Below are 26,400 nucleotides of genomic sequence, written 5' to 3'. Positions count from 1 at the left end.
ACCGCTGCCGTTGGAACAGATTTTGCAGCTGGTGTAGAGAAAAGAATATCGATCCCTTTTCATGTGGTACACCAATGGTTTTGTCCTTCCTACTTTATTTAGCAAATTCAGGCCTTCAAGTTGGCACCATCAAGGGCTATCTCGCGCCGCTATGCATCTTTAAGCGCACTGCGGAAGAACCATCCTATTTCAAGTTACCCTTGGTAATACAGTTTCTAAAGGGGTTAACTAACGTTTATCCCCCAAGACCATTCCAGGTTCCCCTATGGGATTTAAACTTAGTCCTAACTTTCCTGATGGGCACACCTTTCGAACCACTCCACTCTTGTTCGTTAAGATTTCTTACCCTTAAGACTGTTTTATTAGTAGCACTTACATCTGCTAGAAGGGTGAGCGAGTTACAAGCTTTTTCTTGTAAACCCCCTCATACAATCTTTCACAAAGACAGTTGTTCTGCAAGTGAAGCCTAATTTCCTCCCAAAGGTGGTTTCTGAATTTCATATCACTCAGAAGATTACCCTTCCATCTTTCTATCCTCCTCCCCATCCGGGGAAAGAGGAAGAGAGGTTACACAGACTGGACCCAAGAAGGGCTTTAAGTTTTTACATTAGTAGACTGGCTACGATAAGACAAGCAGACCAGCTGTTTGTAGGCTATGCAGGTCACAAGCTTGGGTTACCGATAACTAAGCAGACCATTTCCAGATGGATCATTTTAGCCATTTTGGAATGTTATAAACTGGCAGGAAAAGAGCCCCCTCAAAATCTTAGGGCTCATTCGACCAGAGGTATCGCAGCTTCATCGGCCCTTAAGAGGTGTGCCGGTTAGAGACATATGTGCGGCTGCCACATGGTCGTCCGTCCATACCTTTACACGGTTTTACAACTTGGATTCCTCCTCCAGTCAAGAGACTAGGTTTGGAAGGGCAGTATTGCACTCTATTCATCAATAAGAGGAAGCATGAAGTCAGTACTCCCACCTCCGATAACAGAATACTGCTATGGGAGCCTATCTAAGATAAGGAATACGTCGGAGGACACAATCCCTTCGAAGAACAAGTTACTTCTTACCTTGTAACGTTCTTTTGATGGGATGTTCCTCCGACGTATTCCTAATCGACCCTCCCATCCATCCCCGCAGTAGTACTTCCCTTGTTGTTGCAGCTTACGCTCCTTCAGGGTGATTAGTCTAGTCCAGAAAGAATTATTGTGGGCTACAAAACGGAACTGAGCAACGGACGCTGCGCGGCCTTTATAGGCAGGATGACGTCGATACGGCGGCTGTCGAGGGACATCGACGCGGCAGACGTCGACGCGCAGCGCCCTCTAGAGAAAAAATTTCCGAGGCCAGCAAAGCTGGAAAGAGATATCTAAGATAAGGAATACGTCGGAGGAACATCCCATCGAAAGAAAGTTACAAGGTAAGAAATAATTTCTTCATTTGCTCAATGCATTGTTAATTCCAAGCAATAATTACCCCCCCCCCCACCCCCCCCCCCCCCGACTTGTCGGGTTGTGAATATTGTGAATCCTTCTATTTCTATTGGATGTGTATGCCAGATCTCCTGGAGTAGGATAACATCGGAATTTAAAAAGAGATCTTTTTTTCTGCTATTTGCAGTAAAGGACTTTGGGCCACGGGTGTTCCAACTTGTAATGGTAATTTCATTAAGCCTAAAGACTCTGCTGTGTCAACCCCAGCTTTAGTAGTACTTGACCGAGGATCTCAGGGAGTGCTGCTAAGGTGCTGGCCTTGTTTTCACCCGAGTTTCCCCAAGCTGGCACTTCTGGCTTCTGATTTAAGATTCCCACAGCATTCACACTTTCTCCTTCAGAGTTAAATTTCTTGCTGTATTGACCCATTTGTACTTCCACTGGGTTCTTCTCAAGAATCGTCAGGCTGTTTTTTTCCAGCTCTTTTTTATTGCTTTTAATGGCTTTCCACGCTTTTTGTGATGTGAAGCCCACCTCTACTATGTTCTTCAGCTGTCTACTCGGAAACTTTACATATTCTATGTCCTCAGAGCCAAACAGGTAGAGGTTGGGAACTCGTTTGACATAGTCCAAAATAGCACTTCTACAAAGTGATGCATGTTTTGGTATTTTGTTTAGCGCTTTCAGCCAAAGTTTCGGAACAGCATATTCTTGAGTTTCTAAATCTTCCTCCAGGACTTGTTCATAAGACTTCGCCTCCACATCTACTGTCATTTTGAGGTCTTCTGATTTTTCCTTGAGTGCTTCTGTCAGTCTCTTGGTCTTACCCTGACCATTTTTGACTTCCACTATCAGTGATGTACTGATGCTCTTCTTAACATCTTGTTTTAGAAAAATTGGTGCAATTTTTAGCGGTGCTTCTGTTGGGCCCAGAATTTCTTTGGAAAGGTTTCTATCCTCCTTCCCCAAAAATATTGAGGCCCAAGGTGGGCCTTTCAGTGATGGACAGGTTAAAATTGATTTTTTCTCTCTATTCTCTTTTCCATTCCCAGTTAGGCTTTGAGTATTCATGGCTCCTGCAGATGACATTTTGTGTAGAACTTCTTGTTGATCTGTCTGAAGGCCGACATTAGATTAAGATCTTCACTTTGGTCGGGCTGCTCGTGTCAGATTCCAAAATAGATTTCTGCTTCCCTTCTGTCTGTTTTTTCTTTTTATCAACATAGTTAAGGGATTTCCCACTTTTTGTCTGAGAACCTTTCGAGTTTCCATTTGTTATGTCCACTATATGGGAGTCATTTCCTAGCATATCTTTCTGAGAGGAATTTTTCAAATTTGTTGTTATTGAAGGTTCTTCATTAATAAGCTGTTTCTTTTTTAAGTCACCAGGCTTAGCCTTTTTGTCTGCTTTCGTAGGATAACTGGGAATGCCATTGTGCTGGTTTTCTTATTCATTTCTTTTTTTTTGGCCTTCCTTCTTCCCTTTGACAGTTGTTTACCAGGGACCAGCCATTCACCAGAGCTTCCATCCTGAGGTGTTATGACACATGCTCCTGATTGTTTATGGGGGGGGGCTCAATGTCTACCACTACATCTTCATCTACAACATGTGCAAGCCGTCTGAACTGCTCCAGAACTGACTCCGAGAGGGGGAGTATCATCAAACTGATTGTTTGACCCCTCTCTCTCTGGCTTACCGGAGACCCAATTTCTGTTTTCTTTTCGGTCTTCACTTGGTGTAAAATTTCTTCAAGCAAACACTAATGTTTTTCCTCTTCTTCTTTTTTCAGGTCTAATCCTTGCCTCGCCAACTCCACTCTCAGCTCTCCTAGTGCCGGTGTAATATTCGTGTTAATTGATGAGGTCAGTCCCACTACTGTCCAGTCCAAGTTAGTTAAATCTTTGGTTATTTCCATCAGGCTACCTGAATTTAATGAACTTCCAATTTCAACTGCTCGAAGACAGACACCAGTGAGTTTAATACGAAGTTCAAAGCACCCAGTGCGGCTGCACTTGGCTCTTTTGGAGATTCTTCTCCTGTTATGTTGCTTGGTACCTGGACTACTTCTGACAAAGAGCCTGTTTTTTCCCTTTCATGATTTTGCGTTTGTGTGGGAGCTTCCTCTTCAGGAGCCTCCTCTACATTTGATATCTCCCTTTCAGGCACTGCCATTTTTTGTGCAGGCAATTGTGGAGGAGGATCTTCCATGGATGAACAATCATTTATATCACTTCCTAAGCGCTCTATGCCGCTTCTACTTGAAACATTTCCATTACCACAACGTTTTTTCTTGCCAAAGTATTCATCAATTTGCCTTTGGATCTTATTTGTAGTGGTAGTATATTCCAAACCCTTTGTCCACGACTGTACCGTGTCAGAGGGGGTGCTGCTAGCTGGCAAGGATCCCAAGGAGCCTAGATGCACCTGCGCAATAGTTATATTTGCTGGGTGTTGGCTTGTAGAGGGTGCATTATTCGAGGGCAGCTCTTGGTCTTGGTTCTGAATTTGTGGCTCCTCAAAATAGGAGCCGTCCCATTCTGGGCACCTAGTGTCATCCTGCAATGATTGACTTCTCAATTTCATTGTCCCCACACTCCACTGTACACAGCACAACCAAGAAAGAACTGGCTATTACCACGCTTCACTGTTCGCTATTCACAGTGCAGGCTCAGTACTGGGTGTCTGTGCTCCGCTACTCGGCCAACATGACAGTCAAGCCACCCTACTACAAAGGACGCTCAACTGCCCCTTCCAACTGACAAATGTATGGCAGTAGACAGGGCAGGGCACAGCAAATGTGCTTAAGAAAAAATCAAACTGTCCTGCTAGAAACGCAAAGCCATCTCTAGCCGCACAGCGAAGGACACGGGAAGGAAACAACCAGGGTACACAGAGCGCCCAAATATGCTTATTTGCCCCCCCAGGCGGCTATTTCCTGCTTATAATACGCCCGGCAGCACAGCAGCTCGACGCAGCTTAACACCACCCAATACAGCTCACCACACTACAACACAGTACTAGAGCCGCATTCAGCCGGCACCAGCATAGACCAACAGTCGGGGCGAACAGGGCAAACCAGGTGGGGAGGTGAAGAACAAGGTGGAAAACAAGGCAGCCTCTCACAGCCTTCCACAGCTTCTCCGCCAAAGTCTAGCTGTAATTTCGCTGTGATCTACCCCACGGGGGTAGAAACATTAAAGTTTTAAGGGATCGAAAGGAGGCAAAATGAACAAATTGACTGTAAGTGGACGTGGGTCTCTGGCCGAGACAATACTCAACATAAACCTGTTGGAGCAGACTAGCATTGATGTCTTTACCTTCCACAAGGGAAGACTGTTCTGATCATGATGGACAACACAGTGGCCCTAATATGATATGGTATTTACAACGCACCTGTACACAAGTGTTTCTAGGTGCCACAAGACGAGGAGGGGGAGACAGAGGGAAGACAGGTCAAGCTATTCTACTAGGCCTTAGTGTCATTCGGATTATGCAAGTGCAACAACAAAAGTGCCGAGGGGACGGGAGGGGGGGGTGGGGTGTGGGGGTGGTGGGCGAAAGTGCAGTCAGAGCACCAAGGCTCTCAATAAGTGCAGCCAGGTCAGCGTGGCTGTGGGAAGTGTGTGGAGGGAAGGAGGCAGCAGGAGTTAATTGCTGCTCCTAAGTGTGCGGTATTTAGGCCCGGAGGTAGTGCAGGAAGACTGGTCGTGGAGGGGCCTGGTACTCTGTGAGACTGAGGGTACCCGGCAACCAGTTAGGGCAGGCAGGCAGGACGGATTAGCAAGGCAGAGGGAGAGAGAAGGCAGAGGAGAAAGGGAAGGTCTTTAGCAGCTTCTGGAACTTCAGGTGGTCCGGCTCAAGTTTGAGATGGCCAGGGAGGCCATTCCAGGAGGCGGCACCTGCAGAGGAAAGCTATCTACCCCCCCACTCTCTGCTTGGAGAAGCGACTGACCATCAGGAAGTAGGAGGTAGCTGAGTGAAGGCCTATAGAAGTAAGGTGTTTAGGCAGAGAGAGTTGGATATAGTGCAGACAATGGTGCCAGAAAGCCTTGTGGACGATGCAAAGGGTCTTGAACTTGATCCTTGCAGCCACCGAGAGTCAGTGCAAAGATTTCAGGGCTTGAGAAAGCGTTCCCTGCGCTTGAGGCCAAGGATAAGTCTTACGGTCTTGTTCTGGATTCACTGAAGGGGGCGAAGAGTAGCAGATTGAGAAAGAGAATGTTGCAGTAGTCCAGCCTGGTGAGAACCAGAGGTCTGGAGACTTTGAACTACTGGGGGAGGTTCAGAAAAGATAGAATACTTCTGCGGAGGTGCAGCTGGAAGTGGGCCTTCTTGGTAAGGTCCGTGATATGAGGAAAGGAGAGAGTGGAGTCGAAGGTGACCCCAAGGTTTTTTACCTCAGAGTAGGGCATGGTAGCGGGCCCAAGGAGGGTGGCCAGAGTGCAAGAGGGAAAGTGTAAGCTGTCTGCTGTCCCCCCGGCCCGTGAATGACAGAGGTGCTTGGCTCCCTCGAAAAAGGAAGAGGAGGATAAATAACCCCCAGCGGGACACCCTTGAGGCTTCATGTTTACTTTCACTGCAACTAGCCTGTGTTTCTCTCCTTGTGAGCCTGGTGTCTTCTTTGGATTGGAATGGATTAACACGGCACAGTGTTCTGTCCTATCGGACGTGGGCTTGACTTTTTTGCCCTGCACAATTTTTGGACCTTGTGTGTTTGTGCTTTGGTGGATTCTGGCTCTGGAGTCCCCAGCACTGCTTTGTGGCCTGGGGGCGAACTACCGTCTCTGCTAATATTGATCAGCTTGGTTGGCATGCAACTAAGCTATACAGCCGCAAAGCTGGTTCAAACCTATAGTATCTTTTGGTTTGCCAGCTTCTGCCACCAAGAGATCAAGCTGAGGTGCCACAGAGGTGTGGCTTATTGGTTAATACGATTGAATGGCCCAGTTCGAGGGTTATCCGACATGTGCCCAGTTTACCATATGTCATGCCAACTGCTGAGAGTTCCACAGGGGGGCGAGTCGGACTTGGGCAGCTCCCCAAGCTGTCGGGGTGTTCCCTGCCCGCCAATTCCTCGCCCATTGGGGGCTGAACTATTCATTGAACAAAGGCACTAGTATCGTCTACCAAGATCCTTGTTTTGGAATTTGACTTGGAACTATTAGTCCCCAAAGTCGACTGAACCTATTCACACGATTATTGGTGATCTTGGGGATCTTCAGAGCAACAGGGACAGCTATTATTGTTACCTACACTTGTACTTTGCCTTTTGTAGTGCTTTTAAATGTTTTATCAATTTTTGAGAAGTTTTAAACTGATAATATTCTTAAACATTGCAGGCTTGTTTTTATTCGGGGAGCATGTTTTAAACAATGTTTAATAAGGTTTTACTTATTATTGTGTACCCTTTAGTTGCGTTTGTATCTTTGTCTCTCAAACCTGTGCACACATTAGTTTTATAAGCTACATCCCACCAACATGTCAAAATGTAAGGCAGTACAATCCGTCTCGCCAGTGGGGAATTGCAAAAGGGCATACAAATTGCTCAAACCTCTAGATGACCTTAATGTCCTGATAACAGAAATAAAGGGCCTCTTGTACGATATTGAAGGCCCGCCTACTAAGAAAACAAAGGACCCACCAAATAGAAAGCCAGCGGCAGCTCCAAAATACATATCTGCTATGGAGGACATTGAAATTCTACCAGAAATTATAGTCGCCATCCTAAAACCCACCCTCCAAGCCCAATCACACCTGTATAGGCAACGGGGGAAACCAAACGACCATATGGGTGCATATGAAATAGGGCCCTATGAGGGGCAGGAGGGGGAGAAACTATGCCCTCCCCATCATTGTCCAAGGGGATGAACGTGCCAGAGTAATTGAACTCAACATGACCAGCAAGAACCTCTTAACTGTATCTAGTCCCACTGCCCCAAGGGATACGGGAGGTAATACAGACCATCAACATGGAAGGGTTGGGGAGAGCCAGTAATCACATTCCGGAAGAGAGTGAAGGGGAGATTGAATTCATGGCAGATGGAAGCAGATGCAAGTGGATCTAGGTCACCTGGGATAAGCCTAGCCCGCACAGTGCCTTTCCGGTTGCTGCTCTTTTCCTCCACTTGTGCCCTCCAGCCTCTTTTCCCTTGCAGATGGGAAGCCTCTTCCTTTCTGCTCTTAACTCTTAGATCAAGGGCGTCTCTCGGCCGGGCGTCCGAAGCGAAGGGCAATTCCTGTTTGGATCTGTTCGGACCAGAAGGACCCAGGTCCCGAAGCACTGCTCAGAAAGCAGGTAAGCATGCACCAACATGTTTACTCCCTCTCTCCTCGCATGCCATCCCCACCATCATCAGGCAAGGTCAACTCCTCTAGTGCTGGGGGTGAGAACAGGTGCTCTGTGGCACAGTAAGTTGTGAATTTGTAAATGTTTCATTCTCACGCCACAGCCTGTGTGTGCGGTTCGCTCGCAGCCTCGCCTCTCGGACTGCGTGGTCCCTCGCAGCTCCCTATCGCATGTGCCTTTTTCCCCCCCTCTTCTCCAGCCTCCTGCGCCCACGCGCCTGCTTTGCTCTTACTCATTGACTGCCCTGCCTTGCATTGTATTGCTTTGTGTTCTGCTGCATTCTTCCTTCTAGGTTTACATTTGTTGACCGTTTTGTTCTTTTATTTATTGTTCTGTGTTCTGCTGTGCTCCACCCTCCTAGGTTCTCTTTTTAATGATTGCTCTGTTCCTGATGCACTGGTAACCTGATTTGCTTACCGGACTGCCTTGTTTTCTGTCTGCTCTTCCATCTGAGCTCTTGTCTTCTTAGTCAATCGTCCACTATTGTCTTGTCCCTTTCTGTCTCGTCGTCTTGCAACACCTCCTTGTTTCCCCCCCCCCTATTGTCTTCCCCTACCCCTCTTCCTCTCTCCTTTTTCCTCACCTACTCTATGGTGCTCTCTGTTTCTCCTATCTTTTCAAACTGTTTCTCTATAGACTATCCTGCTCTCCTCACTAAGTCTGGTAGGAAGAAGTTCAAAAAGGGTATCCTGGTCTCCAACCCAGACCTCCCTATCGCTGACACCTATACCAATGCTTCCTCCAGACAGACCCTCACCGACGTCCTCTTTGTTGTTCCCTTGCCAGACCTATGGACTCTTCATATGGTCTCTGTGCTCTCTCCTTTCTCTTCTTCTCCCATTAATGGTGGCACCCGGTGGGAGGCCCTCCTGGCCCCTTTCTACTCCTCCAAGGTCATCATTAATGTTGACCTGAATGGCACTTTCTTGGTCCAAGGCAAACCTTCTCCTCTTTGATAGACGCTTCCAGCGCCTCATCAATTTCTTTTCTTCTCCTGCTGTCCCTTCTCTCCCTTCTTCGGCTTCCTTGTCTCCCCCCTCTGCCTCCTCCTTGGCACCCTTGCCCTCTACGCCTTCCTCTTCTGCCCTCCACCCCTTTCGGGCCCTACAACATCTTGGCAGGGCATACCTCTGATTTGTACCCCTCCCCGGAAGTCTTTCAAGGTTGGCAACCTTCTCCATATTGCCACTCTCAACTCTCGCTTAGCTGTCAAACACTCCTCTGACTCTGCCGCCTCTTGGAAGAACTTGATCTCGATGTCCTCGGTCTCACTGAGACATGGTTCACGGCCAGCGCTGTCACAAGCTTTGACACTCTCCTCCCTGATGGCTAAAAGATCCTCTCTGCGCCCAGATCCAACTGTTCCAGAGTGGGTGTAGTCTTGATCTTCCTGGAGTGGAATCCTGCCTCTGTCATTCCTATGCAGGCCTACTCCTCTTTCGAATGCCGTGTCTGCAGGCTCTCTCTCCTGCCCACTCTCTTACTGTGGCTACGATCTATCCGCCACCGGGTCAGATCACCTCCTTCCTCTCCGAGTGGCCGGGCCTCTCCTCCTCCCTCCTGGCATCAGCCACTCAACTCCTATTTTTGAGAGACTTTTAACATCCACCTGGATGCTTCCTGTCCCTCCTCTGGACTCTTTTGCGACCTCTGCGACTCTTTCTATTCTCCCCTCTGGCCAGACTCGCTCTGCAGGGCGCACTCTGGATGTTCTGATCTCCTCAGACCTCCCGTCTATATCCCCCTTGCCACTCCTCTCTCCTGGAGTGATCACTTTCTCCTTTCCTCCCATCTCTCCCTCTCTAACCCTCAGGCCAAGCCAACTCCAGCACTGCCACCTACCTTCTTGGTCATCCGACCCATGAAACGTGTGTCAGTTGAGGCTTTCGCCATCTCCTCCTGCTCTGGCGGACTAGCATCCTGACACAGCCCTTTCCATGCTCCAACTTTCTATCTTTGATACTCTTGATGTTCTTGCCCCTGTCATGAGGATCCGCTTGAAGCCCAAAGCCAAGTGCAACTCTTGGTATGACTTTGCCATAGTCACCCTTAAACGCAAGTACAGGGTGGCTGAGAGGAAATGGCTAGCTTCTTGTGCATCCTCTGACAAACTGGCCTTTTGTCTGATCCAAAGGCAATACCGGCTCTCTGTCCGCACTAAGAAGAGAGCCCACATCCAAGCCCGGGTCTCTGCAGCATCTGACAACTCGGCCGAACTCTTTAAAATCTGCATGGAGCTGGCCAATACTACTGCAGTATCTACCTCTCCTGTCCCCTCCCAGGCCCTCTTCAAGGCCCTGGTTTCTCATTTCATCTCTAAAACCCAGGACATCCTGTCCACCTGTCCATCCGCCTCTCCTCCTCCCTCCACTCTCTCCTCTTCCTCCGGTGCCCCTGTGGCCACCTCTCCTCCCTTTTTCTCTTCCTTTCCCCTGTTCTCCCCTGACAAGTTTTCTGGACAAGTCCGATCTATGAAGGTCTCGTCAAAACAGGTTCTTCCCTGTTCTTCCAAAACCATCAAGGACCACATTGACACCCTCACTCCTTCCCTGGCTGACTTCTGCAACCACTCCTTTGCCACTGGGACCTTCCCTCCCTGCCCCTGAAGTACTCTCTTGGGCACCCTCTTCTCAAGAAACCCTCAGCTGACCCCTCCTGCCCGGCTAACTATTGCCCAATCCCCATCACTCCTTTCCTGGGCAAACTCCCAGCTTAATCTTCACACTGAATCTGTTGGTTGTCTCCATGACTAGTAGTCTGACTTCAGTGCATCCAGAAGCACAGAAACTGCTCTCCTGAACATCAGTGAAGACCTGCTCTCTAACCTTGATTCTAATCTCCCCTCTGTCCTCATCTTACTCGATCTCTCTTCTGCCTTTGGCACGGTCAACCATGCCATCCTGCTCAACCATCTCCGTGATAACACCGATCAGGCCTACCCTCTCTGATCGACCCTCCCCGGTCCCACTTGGGTCCTTCCTTTTCTCTATCTCACTCTCTAGCAGTGCTTCCCCACTCTCTACCTGGCTGTTCAACCAATACCTGACACCTCTCGCCCCCCTCATTGCCGCTCTCTGCTCCAACTTCCAATGCTATGCGGATGACTCGGCTTGTTTTCAGGCTCCCCTCTGCCACCTCTTCTCTATCTCCGACTGTCTGCTATCGAGGAATGGTGTGCCGCCAACGATCTCTGCCTTAATGCTAGTAAGACAGAGATTCTCCTCATCAGCACACCTGCGCACTCCTTTCCTGCCACTCTCTGGCCGGCCTCCCTTGGCCCTTTTCCTGCTCCCACCTGTGAGGCAAAGAACCTCTGTGTCATCTTCGACTCCACACTCTGCTTTTCTCCTCACATCTGACGTCTAAAGAAGTCAAACTACCAACTGCACCTCCTCTGAGGTATTCTTCCTTTCCTCACCTTCCCCAAGAAACTCACGGTCTCTAGAGCTTTGGTTCTCTCTAGGCTGGACTACTGCAACAGCCTCTTTCTAAATATTCCTGCTTCTACTCTCTGTCCTCTGCAACTCATCCAGAACAGGGCTGCTAGACTTGTCCTTGGTCTCATTCCCAGGAATCTTATCCCTCCAGCACTTAAATCTCTGCATTGGCTTCCTGTGGCTGCAAGGATTAAGTTCTAGACCCTCTACATTGTCCACAAGGCCTTCTGGAGCCTGGGTACTCAATACCTCCAACTCTCTCTTCGTAAATACCTTCCTACTTGAGCTTCCACCTCCAGCTCCCTCAGGGTCAGTCGCTTCTCCAAGCAATGAGTTGGTGGTAGATCTTTCTTCGGCCTGGGCCCTCCCTCTTGAACAGCCTCCCTGCCTCTCTGAAACTTGAGGAGAACCATCTCCGGTTCTGGAAGCACCTGAAGACCTTCCCCTTTGCTTGTGCCTTCTCTCTTCCTCTCCCCTGCTGATTTCCTGTCCGATACTGCACTGGTCACCTGGATACCCTCCGATTTCGATTTTTGATTGGTCTCTGCCCGCCCAGTTGCACACCCGCACTGCCTCCCAGCAACCATTGCACTTGGATCTGTATCTGTAACCCTACAGTCCCTCTACCTGCACTGTTGGACAACTGCTGTCTGCACTTCTTGTTATTGTTTTGATCACATGTACAGCACTTGCTCCTCCCCTTTCCTCTGGCACTTTTCCCCTCCCCAGACCCCATCCCCTGCACTTGGGCAATCGCAATGTCATTTGGCCTAGTAAGATCGTTGTCTCTGTCCTCCCTCTGTTCTCCCTTCCTTGCCTCATCGTGCCTTGAAACACTTGAGTATAGGCGCGTTACAAATGCCATATCATACCATGGTCCCCACCCCAAACCGATTCCAGGTTTCGGAGGTAGAGAAACCCAAGGAAGGGAAGAACTCCCCCCCAAAGAGACCAGAGTCACTGATAAAAACATCAAAGGGGCTCTAAGCATGGTGCAGGGCATGCTGGACTGCAAGAGTCCAAGTATCGGAACAGATGTGGGGACCTAAACGGAGGGAGTCTTATGTGTCATAAAATGGAAAAAATGATCAAGGAACAGCTTCAGTCGCTTGCAGCTGACATGGCACTCATCAAAGAAATGTTGACAACACGCCCACTAATATGGCCCATGCAGACCAGGAACCCAACTGACTCCCAATCATTAAAAACCACTCAGTTAAGCGTTAGACTACCGGCTCATAGCCCTAACATTGAAAAACACAACAAGGGATAGAGTAAAGAACACAGGGAGACAGTAGAGGGTCAGGGGGCATTTGCAGCTGGGCCCCGTTTCCTGAATGGTCCTGTGAATGTGCCTAGCAGCATGCCACGAGTGCCCAGGGAGTAGCAGGGTGGTACCCCGGCTATGGGATGGGTAATACAAAGACTTGCAACCCTTACCGCTTCATAGGCACCCCCTGCTGAATCACCAAGCCTAATACCACACCACTGGGGTCCATGATAGGGGGGAGATACCGCCATAACAGGGCAGAGCACCGCCCTCGCATTTATTGAATTCATCTGGCGTAAGGAGTCAACAGATGTGGCCGTTCATTACACTGCATAATGTGGGGAAGTGGCACATGGGTCATATGAAACACGAGTACCTCACAAAGAAGGTGACCCACTACATACTGTCACAAATGATATAGTGAAGTGTGTAAGGCAGAGTACGCCCAACACTGGTGATAGGATTGTAGTTCTTTAAAAAAAACGAATGGCTGGTGAAATGATCTGTTATCTATAGAAGCCACAACATTTCCCTCTATAGGCTTAAGAATATCATTCAGGCCAACAGTTGACAGCCAGATGAACGAGAGTCAGTTAATCAACTATTTACCCACTGCCAGCGCCCCCACTCCCTCTATTCAATTTTCACGCGAGGACGATGTATACAACCAACAGTGGGGCCAGTATGGTCCTTGAGGCCATAGATTGACACAAAGCTGTCCCCGCAAAAATGTACCAGAGCAGAGAGAGAAAAATTAGTTTGATCTCCTGGAATATAGCTGGTCTCAGGAAACACCTGGTAGACCCCGACTGGTATGACTTTGTCCGGGGACACAACATGATCTGCTTTTAGGAAACCTGGGACTTGGAGCGGACTATTTTCAAGGGTTATGAGGTCTTTTGGGGGCCAGTGTCAAAGGGACCCAAGGGCAGGCAGTTGGATGGCCTTCCTCTCTGGATTAGTACAGCCCTTGATTACCAAATAACCAACATTGAATCTGGCTCCCCTGATGTACAGTACTTGGTGCTGAGCTCCCTGGGATCCCACCCAATATCCTTTTTGTAATGTGTATAATCGAGTCGCCAATAAGGCCTTCGACAAATGTTATTGACTTGGTAGGGAATCTTGTGGAGACAAGATTGTGCCAGGACAAACTGGATCACCACATCATACTAGCAGGCGACCTAAACCTCCAAATAGAAACGCTTTTAGATTTTGAGGGGGCTTGGGATGACTTGAATGAAGCATGGGACATTCCTCTCTTGGACCCACCACCGAGGGTTAGAGCACATCCGATGGCCTTTAGTTATGCCACCTTGCTCCTAGGCATGGGGCTAAGGGACTGTAATGGCTGTTTTAAAAAAGACCAACCGCCAAAGCCAACATTCGACGGGCATAGTGGCACCTCCCATATTGATTATCTTTTTATCAATGAAATGATGGGGTAAAACAAAAGATTTTGAAGTCAAGAGCACACATGGGAGTGACCATAAGCCGTTCTTGAAGTTATCAAACATGGGAGGTCATGAGAATTACCGCTCCATCATTCCCAATCCTGATATCCATGTACAGGGCCACCCCAAACAGCACATAAAATGGACAGATCTTGACCTGGCCCAAGTGAAACCACATATTTATGATGGCATCTTGCCTCAATTAGAACACCCTGATTAAAGCCAAAAAAGAGGCCTATGCTTGGTAAAAATGGGACAAAATGCAGGAAGCCCTACAATCTGGTGATTCCCGTATGTTTTGGAGGATAGGGAGTGGGAACACTTAAGGGCAAGATAGGGGAGTGGTGAGAGATAAGCCCAAACACCTGGAAGACCTACTTCCACAAGCTCTACGGAATGGGAGACCTGATATATGACTAGGGTACTATCCAAAAAAATCAGGACGGTGGGATATCATTGAACCTATCCATTTAGAGCTGTGGGAGATATGTAATTCCATATCTACCCAGGAGTGGGGGAAGCCTCCGGGTCCCAATGTAATGCCTATTGATCTAATTAAAGACGAAACAATGGTATGGGTGCCAACACTATGGCTCCTTTTTAACACTAGCATCAAACCGAATAGGGTCCCTCCATCCTGGCAAAAGGCAACATCATTCCGATTCATAAGAAGGGAGGGAGGGATGACCCAGCCAATTACAGGCTAATTTCCTTATTTGATGGAGTGGGGAAAGTCTTTGCAACAGCCATAAACGCGCATTTGCAAGAGTGGGTCTCCCTGGGTAACGTGATAGACCACTTGCAAGCCAGATTCTTACCAAGGATAAGCACTCTAGACTAGGCTTTCCGTCTCCACCTAATTACTCAGAAATATGCGGCCCTGAAGAAGATGAAGGTATTTTCTGTCTTCGTTCACCTCAGGACCGCGTTCTAGGGTGACACTGTGGGCAATACTAGTAAAAAAGGGGGAACCAGCTGGACTTCTACAGATAATTAGCCAACTTTATTCTAAAAGCACCGCCTCAGTACGTTGGGATTTGGGGGGGGGGGCACACAGACCCATTTAAGGTTTCTAGAGGCGTGAGGCAGGTTTGCATCCTGCCCCCCCCTCCTCTTCCTGATTTTATATTGATGAGGTGGTTCGCCATGTTAGGAAAGAATGTCTTGATTACCCAAAATTGGGACAAGAGGCCTGCCCAATCCTCCTCTTTACAGACAAGGACTTCCTTTTATCAACATCTGCTAAGGCCTTATGACTACACTGAAGGCTTTTGCAGAGAAATGCTTGGAGCTCTAACTTGAAATTAACATGGAGGAAAGCAAGACATTGGTTTTTTGGCCTAGATTTAGCAAATTTGCAAACTGTAAACTGGCTATCAATAATACTATTGTTGAGCAAATGCAACAATACGACTACATAGGGGTGAGATTCAATGACAAAATCCAGCTGGTCTTTGGGAAAATATGGGGAGTGGGGGCATATTGAGATTATTTTATTCATACGGCCAAGGCCCCATTTCACCCACTACCTAAATGTATTCAGCCCAAGCCAAGTCTGCAGCAATGTGTACAGGGCTGACATTTGGGGCCATTCGGACACTAACAAACTGGGCCTGGCCGAAAGATCTTTTCTGAAAAAACTCCTAGGATTGCCTAAATCATGTCCATGCACCCACATCTGCTTTGAATTGGGCCTAAAACTAGTCCAGAAAGAGGTCCTATTCAAACCAGTTTTTTCTGGTTGCGATTGTGGTCGGTCCGAGAGTTGCAAATATATCTGAATGCTACATCCTACATTCTGGAGGGAGATGGTTGTAGCTCTTTGCCATGGTTCCGGCATGTCAGGTCCCCATTTGCACGTATCTTTTACATCCGGTTTAGATTCTCACAATTGAACTTGGCATACCGTACCAAAAAATGGTCGCCCGATGGAAATGAGACGTGTCCAGTTTGTGGCTCTGTTAAGGAATCTTTAGTCCATTTCTTCTTCTCTTGTCAGGGCTTTCGAATAGCACCATATAAGATTTTTAAAACAATATGTAATACGTATGGTATACATTGTATAAGTCTTGTGCTCCAGCTTTTTAAAAACTGTGATGAAATGAAAGTGGTTTATTGTGTAGCAAGTTATCTCGCCCAGGCTTGGCGAGTAAGGGTGAAAACCTGGTGCTATGATACTCAAGTGCTCCCTGTCTGCATTTTATGAGTTTGCCAAACTTTACGCTAAATGGTGCGAAACTAATGTGGATTGTACGGAGCACATTATTTTAGAACCTATTTTAGGCTTTAACAATGATTTTTATTCTACATGTTTGTTTAGGCTACAAATTAATTATGTTTTGGACTATATTGTAATTTTTATGCCACCAAAATGTGTATTTATGGCAAATGACTATTTTGTCGAATAAAAGCCAATTGAATTGAATTGAGAAGGGAGTGCTTGAGGAGAGAGGGGAAACATCCAGTGGCGAAAGAGTGATTACAGAATCGGCCAAGGTTGCAGCGAGGGTAGCAATGTGGTCCTTGATAGATCTGGAAGAGCAGGGGAGCACCAGTTTGGAAGAAACTTTCATAGATCTGACTTGTCTAGAAACATCAAGTGTTATCAGAGAGAGGGAGGAAAGGAGGGGAGAAGCAGGGCGAGGCAGCTTGAGGGGGCCTGAGAGACAGAGAGACAGAGCGACAGAGCGACAGAGCGGAAAGTGAGGACAGGATGTTCTGGGTTTTAGTGGAGAAATTAGATGCCAGAGCCGAGCAGAGGGCTTGGGAGGGAACATGAGAGTTGGAGACTGCAGTAGGATTGGCCAGCTCCTTGCAGATTTTAAAGAGTTTGGCAGTGTTGTTGAAGGCGGCAGAGACGTGGGCTTGGATGTGGGTGTCATGATGCCTGCTCCGGGGAGCCGGTTCAAGCCCGGCGTCCCCGAAAGCGGACATCCAGTCCCCAAGGAACGACCCAGCAACCCCATATAGGGGCCCTTTGGACAGTGTCCTGGCGCCTATGGCGCCTGGCTCATAAAAGACATCAGTCCTGGCGCCATAGGCACCAGGCTCATTATGGGAATGCTTGGGTGCACTTACCTGATGCAGACCATGCTGCAGGATCCCGGCCTCCTTGAGGCCTGAAAGGAACTACTTTACCTGTGTGACTAATTTACCATCCGGGCGTGGTCGGGGAAGGATACATACCTGATTGGAGGAAGGATACATACATGGAACTTCTTCCAAGGCTATTTAAACCCCACCCGAAAAGCCACACGTGCTTCGCGTTGTTCTGCATCTAGCAGCTGGACGCTCACCGTGTCTGCTCCTGCATCCTGACTTCTGCCACGCCCGCCAGCATCCTGGATCACCTACAAAGGAAGAGAAGAAGAGAACAGAAGAAGAAAAAGTCCTTACCTGCTAAATTCGAATCCCGGAGACATCTCGCCGACAATCCTGAAAAGGAAGACTTTAATTGAAAAGCTCATTGCGTCGATCGCTGCAGCGCCGCATTCCACTCACCTTTACAGGGCGCCTCCATGTTCAGCAGCGATCATCCGGATTCGCAGTCACGCCCCAGCGCCTAGGGAGAAAAGGACCAGAATAAAAGGTGAGAGATAGAAGGGAATAAGGAAAGCTAAATCTCCATGTTAAGACTTACCTGTTGATTCATTCCCTCTTCATTTCGGGTCCGCGCCGCATCCTGGCATTTCCGGACCCCGGCCCCTAAGGGGAAAAAGAGACATCAGCGTTAATGAGCGAATGAAAAGACATTACCAAAAAACGCTCATTAAAGACTTACCTGATTTCTACAAGGATTTCACCTCTCATCTCGGGTCGGTGCCTGTTCCCCGGCATTCCGTACCCCGGCCTCTATGGGGAAAAAGACACTATCATTAGTACATTAATGCATGGACACATTGGGAACCTCTTATCAAAAAACTTACCTGGAAGCCAAGCAAGTTTGGTTCTCACCAATCCGAAAATCCAGTGAAGTAACTGGATACCAACGCGCCACTGCATCGGAAGCAGGATGGAGAGCTCGTCCTTCCAAACCCTAAGGTGAGACGCTACGAGAAATTACAGAAGGGTTTCAAGGAGGGTGAGAGGGGAAAGTGGGAGGCCGATTGCATTACCCCGCAGACAGTTAATCCCTTATTTTCGCCTACAGAAGGATACTTCTGCGAGCCAGACAAGCCAGATTTGGGGGCCCGGTCCAGTCCGTCTTCCGAACCCTGCGCATCACCTTAGAAGAGGTCACAGCAGCGCGAACCAGGCCAGTGCCTCCGTGGGAGTCAGGTGAGCGTAACAGGTGGGCTCTCTTCTTGGACAGTACAGAGTCTGCATTGCCTTTGGAGCAGGCGGCAGGCCAGTTTGTCAGAGGATGCGCCTGAAGCCCTCCAGTTCCTCTCAGCCACCCTGCACTTGCGTTTCAGGGCGGCAAGGTCGGTGTAGTACCAAGAGTTGAACTTGGAGGTAGGTTTCAGATGGATCCTCATGACCGGGGCAATGATGTCGAAGGTGTTGGACGTAGAAAGATGCAGGATAGAGAGGGCTGTGTCAGAGTGGGAATCAGCCGCAGGATTAGGAGGTGCAGAGAAAGTTGGGGCAAAGGCGGTCACTGACACTCGCTTAATGGGCCGAATGACCGAGAAGGAAGGTGACCGTGCCGTGCAGGGTTCGGCTTTGCCTGAGGGACAAGAAGTTTCAGGTGGGAGGAGAGCAGAAATTGGTTCGTCCACAAGGGGTAGTGAAAGGGTTGAAGAGGGGGGATTTCTGAGGAGATGAGAACATCCAAGGCGTGTCCACAGTGTGTCAGACCAGAAGGTAGAATGGAAAGGGAGAGAGAGTCGCCAAGGTTGCGTAAGAGCCCAGATGGGGGTTGGAAGCATCCAGGCGGATGTTGCGGTCTCAGAGGAGGGGAAGTTGAGAGGTAGAGGGAACGAGAGAAGAGGAGAGATCAGCTCATTTTGAGAGGAAGAGGGCGACCTGGCCAGGAGGCCTGTAGATGGTGGCCACAGTCAGGGAGAGGCCAGGAGAGATGGAGAGCCTGCAGACCAGGCATTTAAAGGAGTAATAGGTCTGCATAGGAATGACTGAAGCAGGGACCCACTCAGGAAAGATCAGGGCCACTCCACCTCCTGGCTGGTTGGTTGCATGCACTACATCCACAAGAGAGATGGTATAGGGAGTCATTGCAACTCTAGTTTTGGGAGTTGCAGAACAAGACCTCCTTGTTAGCGGTTCTCTTAGCCAGGATGGAGAACATAACGTCAGGCGCAGGCAGGACTCGGTCTTTCATGAGCAGGAGATGTACCAGGAAGCTATTTTGGAGATTTGTAGCCTTTGGGGAACCCCTTGGGTGGATCTGTTTGCATCCAGATCCAACAAGAAGTGTGAGCTGTTTTGCGCCAGGGAATTTCCTCGGAGAAGAACACTGGGGGAATGCCTTTGTCAGGGATTTGAGCTTTCTACTTTGGTATGCATTCCCACTGATCCATGTCATCCTGAAGTCCTCAGGAGGTTGTGGGGTTACAGAACAACCATGAGTCTGATTGCCCCAGAGAGTCCAATTGCCCCAGATTGGGCCAGGAGGACATGGTACCCTGATCTTATGAGTATGACCATCTGGCCCCTATATGCTTCCCTAGAAGGCCGATCTGCTCTTGCAAGAGGTAGGCCTCATCTTTCACCCGGGGTGAATATTCTCAGCCTGCACCCCTGGCTACTGAAAGGTTAAGGTACAGGGATTGGGATCTCCCTGAAGAAGTTTATGGAGGTGTTGCTTTCGGTCAGAAGACCAATGAGAAGGCTCCGTACTGTTGCAAATGTTTCATCATTCCTGTTGCATCTTGCCAGGTAAGGTTTATAGGTCACACCAGTCAACGGATACATGGCGGCGTTCTCCATCTTCAAGCTTATGCCCAACAGAGATCCTTTGTCATGATTCAATTTTATAATTTAGTTCCTAAAAGATCTTACAAATACTTTTCCTCCAACTCCTTTCGTGGTGCCGGCCTGGGACCTTAATCTAGTGTTGACTGATTGATTGATTTGATTTTGATTTAAGATATGTTTATGGCTCACTGAACAAACTAAATTGTTTCTAGGCGCAGATTGAAAACACTATACCTATACAACAAGGGGGGAAAGGCTCAAATACAACAGATGCAAACAATAATCCAAACCCTGATGATACTCCAGCCTATAGATCACTTGAACAGGTAGGTTGTTGGGGCTTTATGGAATTGAAAGAGATTTTGAAGCCTGAATCTCCATCGGAAGGCTATCCCACAATTTGGGTCTGTCGACTGCAAATCTTTGGTCACCCCTAAAAACACAGAGATGGTGGAACTACCAACATCAGTTTATCACCTGACCGAAGCCGGCGTGTTGCTTGATATCTGCATGTTTTAATCAACCGGTATGATGGAGCTAGGTTGTTAAAGCATTTGAAGATTATTGTAAGCCGGTGCAAAGATTGATGCAGTCCTGAGATATAGAGGAAGACTTCCTCACTCTAAGACTCAGACTGCAGCATTTTGTGCTCTTTGCAACCGCTGATGTTTAATTGGAATGCCTGCAAGAAGACCATTGTAGTAGACTTGTTGCGAATTCACTAGAGCTCCAACCACCATTGTATGGTTGTCCGCAGGAACAAACAGACGTACCTGTCGCAGAAGACTTAGTGTGTAGAAGGTAGACTGCACCACCTGACCTTCACTGCATAAATTCTCCTGCCAGATGCAGCCCGGGTTTTTTATTTTGGTGACAAACGACAGTTTGAATGAGGGCACCTCTTAGGGTCAAGGAGATGTTTAGGTCCAAACAGGACCATTTCGATGGGAGCACCTTTTGAGCTGTTGCATTCTTGCCCACGACGACTCCTTGCGTAGAAAACTATTTTCCTTGTAGCTATCACGTCAGTAATCGGGCTGGGCGAGATCTCGAGTTTTGGAGATATATCGATATATTTTCTAAATCGATCTGGGATGAGACAACATAGTTAACATCGATATATATATATATATATATATATATATATATATATATATATATATATACACACACATTATTACATATACCATTTTTTTATTTACATTTTGGTATTTACACAGCTGTGTGTATTCTCAAACAGGAAGAGGAACGCTGTATTTGCACTTTTTTTCAATGTCTTATGAATAAAGGTGCTGTGACAGCTCAGATGTAGTTGGTGGGCTTACAACTGAGGATTTAACCCACTAAACGATACCGAGCTCAAGTGCTATCATGTAAACTACATTCCATGAACTTCTCGAGAAACAGTCATACTTTGAGTACACCCCCTCCTTTTTACCTAAGGTGGTGTCTGAGCTTGAACTTACTCCCTCAACCTGTATACCAGCTTTCCATCCTCTGCTTCACTCATCCAAGGAGGAGGAAAGGCTAGATAGGCTTGACCGTAAAAGGGGGTTTGCTTTTGCATCACCAGAACAAGTTGTTTTGGATCGGACCTCCAACTCTTTTTAGGGTACTCCGCCCTTGGACAGGCAAGCGTCTGACAAAGCAGACCAGATCTAGATGGATTGTGTTGTGCATGTCTGAATGCTGTTCTATGCTAGGAAAGTATCTCCCTGATGGATTTATGGCGCCTCAACTAGAGGGCAGCCGCCACGTTGGCACCCAAAGAGCTATACCAGCTCAGGACATGGACCAAGTCACAACTTGGGCTTCTATCCATACTTTTTAAACAGTATTTGCTTGGACACGGTCTGGTTAGGATGCCCGATTCAGTAGAGTGGTCTTAGAAAAGATTTTTATCTAATGTCAATGGGAGTTCCCTCTTCCCTCCTCCAGCAATTTGGTACTGCTGTGGGAGTCTACACAAGATGAGGAATTCGTGGGAGGATACAATCCATTAGAAGAACAAATGATTTACCTCCAATAATGTTCTTGCTGATGAATGTTCCGCCCAGATTCCTCATCGCCCTCCCATCCTACCCCGCAGTTGGAGCTCTCTCCCTGTTGTCTCTTTCAGTGCTTTCAAGGTGTTCCTTCTGCAACATGCAATTCCCAACGCTGCTGAGCACAGAGAAGGAAACAAGAAAACGGAGGTCACAGGGCCCTTTGAAAGTTATTTGTGCTGACGTCTCGTCCGGCCTCGAAGATGAAGAGCACAGAGGAACCTCGACACCAGTGCTGCACCCTCTGCTGGCACTTTCCGAGATCTGCGGCTGCCGGATGATCTATCTAAGAGCATTCATTGGAAGGATCATCCATTAGCAAGAACATTACAGTAGGTAAGTCAGTTCTTTTGTCCTTCAGGGCTGCAGCGGGGTGAAATGTTCTGCAAAGGATTGGAAACTGCTCACTTGCCAGAAGTATTGGGGGAGGTCTGGTAACATGGAGAGGGTAGAAAGGGAGCCTTGGACACTGGTGTCAAGAGAAAACAAATGTTTGCTCACAATTTGCTGTGTGCCGCTAGAGGTTACTCATTGTATGAAACCCTGTTCATCCTACAACTAAAACAGAAAATCTATTTAAGGACAAATTTGGATTTCGTAGATTAATTTCACACTGTGTACTGTATGAACCCCCCCCTCCTACAACCCCCAAATGAGATGTGATATGGAAATGAAGGAACAGGTTTTAGAAGTAACCATGTATAAAAAAAAACATTTCTGTAAATTGAATTTTACTGTAAATAAGTAGATTTTAGACATTTTAAAGTATTACGATACTAAAGTTTACTATATTTTTGGTGTATTGAGTAATATTGATGGTAAAAGCTCATTTGAACTATGTACAATTAAATAAAAACAGAAAACATGAATCCAAAACTGTGCTGATTGATTAGCAGTTCTTAGACGAATGCTCCAAGTCTGCCCTGGCATTGAATTTTATTTTTTTGGATTTTGCTGAGAAAGGGAGAAGAGCTTTGACATAATGGCATATGGTCTGGATGTTCCCAAGTTTGAGTGCCTTGCAATACTAAACGATTTGCAATGACAATACTGTACCATAATCATGGGTGTGTTGTAGAGAGTGCAGAGACTGCAAGAGTGAGGGGATGGGGGCGACAGGCACAAACAATTACAGACCAAAATGTACAGGAGAACAATTTTGACTATTTACATAAACTACAAGAGCGTTGTTTTTCAGTATTCACATCGATCTACAGGTGGTAGAGCAGGCTGGGGGCTCGTTAGGGGAATGATACCAGCAGACAGCTGTGGTGCTCCTTACTTAAAGAGGATGGTTTTCTTTAGGGTCGTCTTCACTCCTGGTCCAGCGGGTAGGGAGTTTCAGTGATGGTAAGTGAGTAGGGTGAAGCTGCAAAACTGAGGGAGTTCAGGGAAGGGACTAGGGGTTGAGGAGGACTTGAGATCTATGTGCGTGGTGTGTTTTAGATAGAGATGGAACTAGCCAGCTAAGGGTAATCTAGCCAGTGGATGGATTTGTAGGGGGGGTGTTTACACATGGATAGTTGTACCATTTAGAGGCAGTGCCAGTGCACAGATGTGGGTGAGGTCTGAGGGTGGATATGGGTAGCAAAGTTAAGCCTTGACAAGTTGGGTAAAAGGGTATAGAGGGAATCATCAGAGGAGGCTGAAGCAGTAATCCAGCCCACTGAGGACAAGTAGGGTTAGGTTGGATTTTGCATATTCCAAGAGGTTGAACCTGGCGGCCGAAGCAGTGGTGCCAATATTCAGTTGTAGTTTGTTTGCTGTTAGAGAAACCTCCAGGTATCAAGCAATGGGAGATTGAAGTGCAGATGTTCGGGGGTGGGAGGCTGTTTAAGGGCAGCTCTCTTAAATGGAGAAATGTCGGAAGCCTCCTGGACATCCATGCAAACAGCAGTCAGCTCCACTTGTAACATTACACCAGGGAGCTTGAGCACTACTAACACCTTCAAACTGCTCTTTTTTAATACTGCTGTTTAGAGACTTGTCCTGCATATCAACCTTGTATTCTATAATAACACATTATTCATAAGTAAACCTTAAAAACCTCTTCAGTAAATAAAGATGCTCAAAATAGGCTGTAATGTCTGTAACCAGATTTAGTATACTATTGCTGTAGACTAAATGTTTGTTGCTTTGTGTTTATTTTTTTCCATTCATTGTAGACTCATCGATTGCTGAAAGAGGAGCAGCTGAGAAAGCAGGAGGGCCAAAGTCTGCATGCTGAATTGGCTTCTCGTCAAAAAGAAATAAATGCTCTGAACACCCAGGTAGAAGAACTAAAAGACGAACTAACCACCCAAAAGCGTAAACATGCTGTGAATCTTAAGGATCTCACCAAGCAACTTCAGCAAGGTTGACACCTTTTCAAATACCTACTGGGAATTCTTGTGCATGTGTAACTTGTAGGATCATATCTGCTCTCTTCTATTGAGAATCTCTACTTAATTAAATCCAGTGAAATGTGTGTACTCTTTTTAGGGTTAGTGGGCAGTGAACTGCCCCTTTGTTTCCGAGGTGTGCAAACTGAACCAAAAAGTGATGCATGGTAATGCTATAGCAACATCTCTTAACCGCTGTGGATTTCTCCAAGAAACATTCCATTCCGTAATACTTTACTTTCATCGCAGAAGGGGGAACTTCTGTATTTAAATCGCCCCCAATGGAAAAAATCTAGTCCAAACTAATAGGCTTTGCTCTTTCTGCATGGTAACACAGAGAATCTCACACCTGCTAAACCGGGAGGTGCAGCCTGCTTCCTTTGGCACAACAAGCTCTGGGATAAGTCTTGCCATAGCCCTAACTGTGTTAACTTGTGGAGAAAACTTTGTAAGTTTGTGTAGCAATCTATGTAAGATTGTGTAGAAAACTAAAACGTGATCAATAGAGATGCTTGAGCCAAGGTATCTTAAATCCTTCAATGCTTAGAACGTGAAGGCCACGTTCTTGGCACTACCTTCTAGTGCTGAAACAGTGGCATATACATGCTGTGCATATGTACTACTAATTTCGCTTAGCACTGGAGGAGAATGCATTGAGTAGTAAAGGGTTTAAACAGTTGTGTCTTAACCCCTCTGTGAGGAACTCGTGATGGCAATAAGTAAGATAGACATAAGTGATCACAGTTCAAGGATGTTTATTGAACATTGAATGCTGCATGAAGGTTGGAAAAACGCCTATTCTAAATCTAACTCTAAAATGGGTGCACGCATCGACAATCAAATAAAAATAAGGCAGTCCTAGTGTCAAATAAAAAGGGCCTATACTAAGAAGCCTATTTCCAAACCTTACAACTAATACAAAAAGGGAGTTTTCTCAAATAATCTGTCAGGATGCAGTATCCTGGGTCTTCCTTCCCCACGTTTTGAGCATGGGTTAAGGTGGGATCTTGGAGCATAGTACTGTCTCGGGCTTCTCCAGCACGAGACTACCGTTCTAATGGCAGGTCTCAGGACCGTCGATGGCTAAGTCTTGTTTTCTTGAAAGTCTCTTGCCTTCGAGGACCTGACGTATTTAACAAAACAAATGCACAGTTTCTTTTCCATGGCCTTTGGGTGACAACTTTCACTCCCGGGATTCACCTCTTCTGGGTGCAAATCCCTAGAAAGTTCTTTAATGATATCAACACCCTGGATAGCCAGCTTTTCTCGCTTTGGGGGGGCCTCTACGGTTCCAAAATAAAGTTCCTTTAACAAATGAGAAGTTCATTTCCAATGTTCATTGGATGATGGGTTCAACCCTGGATCACCCTCCTCTGGGTGCTCACCCTTCTTTCTTATCTGATTTCCCAAATTATATGACAGTTCTTTTCTCAATTAACCTTTGGGTGAGAGCTTCACCCCTGGATCTCCCTCAGTCAAGCTCAGACGTCTCTTGACTGTCAGTACTTGGGTGATGGCTTCACTCCTGAATCCCCCTCTTCTGGGCTTTGAGCCCTCTTTCACAAATCTTAATGTCTTTTTAAACAGTTCCAATGGACATCCGTCTGCCGGGTTCACTCTTGTCAACACACTGTTTCTTGGGACTTTATACTTGCCCCCTTTTCATCAGCATACCTCTTCCGGATTCACTCTTGCCGTCTCTTAACGTTTGCTTTCACTTTTCTCAATCTTGGGGTGACTACTTTTCACCCTTTGATCCCCCCTCTGCCGGGCTGCGGTCCCTCTTGATTCTTAGCCTCCCCTCACCGGTTTACTGTGGCTCTCGATCAGGGTGATAGTGGCTCACACTGAGTGCCCCTCTTCTGGGAGCTGGCCCCTGTTTACTTTCAATGTTCTCTTTTTACACAATTAAATGTTTGCAGGATTCACCTCCCTTTCTTTCACAGTGCTTGTAGATCAAAGGCTGTCGATTGTACAGGGATTATTCTTGACCCTCAGTATGACCACTTTGACTTTTTCTCTTGGCTCTCCTATGGCCTGCTTGTATCTGTAGTTTCTCTCATATGGGGCTCGACCATAGTTTCTCGACTTAGCACCCACGTAGTGCCAGTTGTCCCTCTGCAGCTGGTCTCCTCTTTAACACTTTTTACAGTTCT

General features: G+C 47.2%; 1 protein-coding gene across 1 annotated transcript in view; it reads left to right on the top strand.

Moving 5' to 3' along the window:
* CCDC186 (coiled-coil domain containing 186) overlaps positions 1-26,400 on the top strand; it is a 1,219,714-nt gene that overhangs the window by 926,477 nt on the left and 266,837 nt on the right. The window contains exon 12 of the mRNA XM_069611867.1: positions 24,029-24,218. Coding sequence (XP_069467968.1) covers positions 24,029-24,218 — 190 coding nt within the window. The remainder of the gene's footprint in view (positions 1-24,028; positions 24,219-26,400) is intronic.

The sequence above is a fragment of the Ambystoma mexicanum genome, chromosome 8 (assembly GCF_040938575.1).
Source record: "Ambystoma mexicanum isolate Mex_15411 chromosome 8, UKY_AmexF1_1, whole genome shotgun sequence".
Lineage (NCBI taxonomy): Eukaryota > Metazoa > Chordata > Amphibia > Caudata > Ambystomatidae > Ambystoma > Ambystoma mexicanum.
This window is presented reverse-complemented; position numbering and strand designations above follow the sequence as displayed.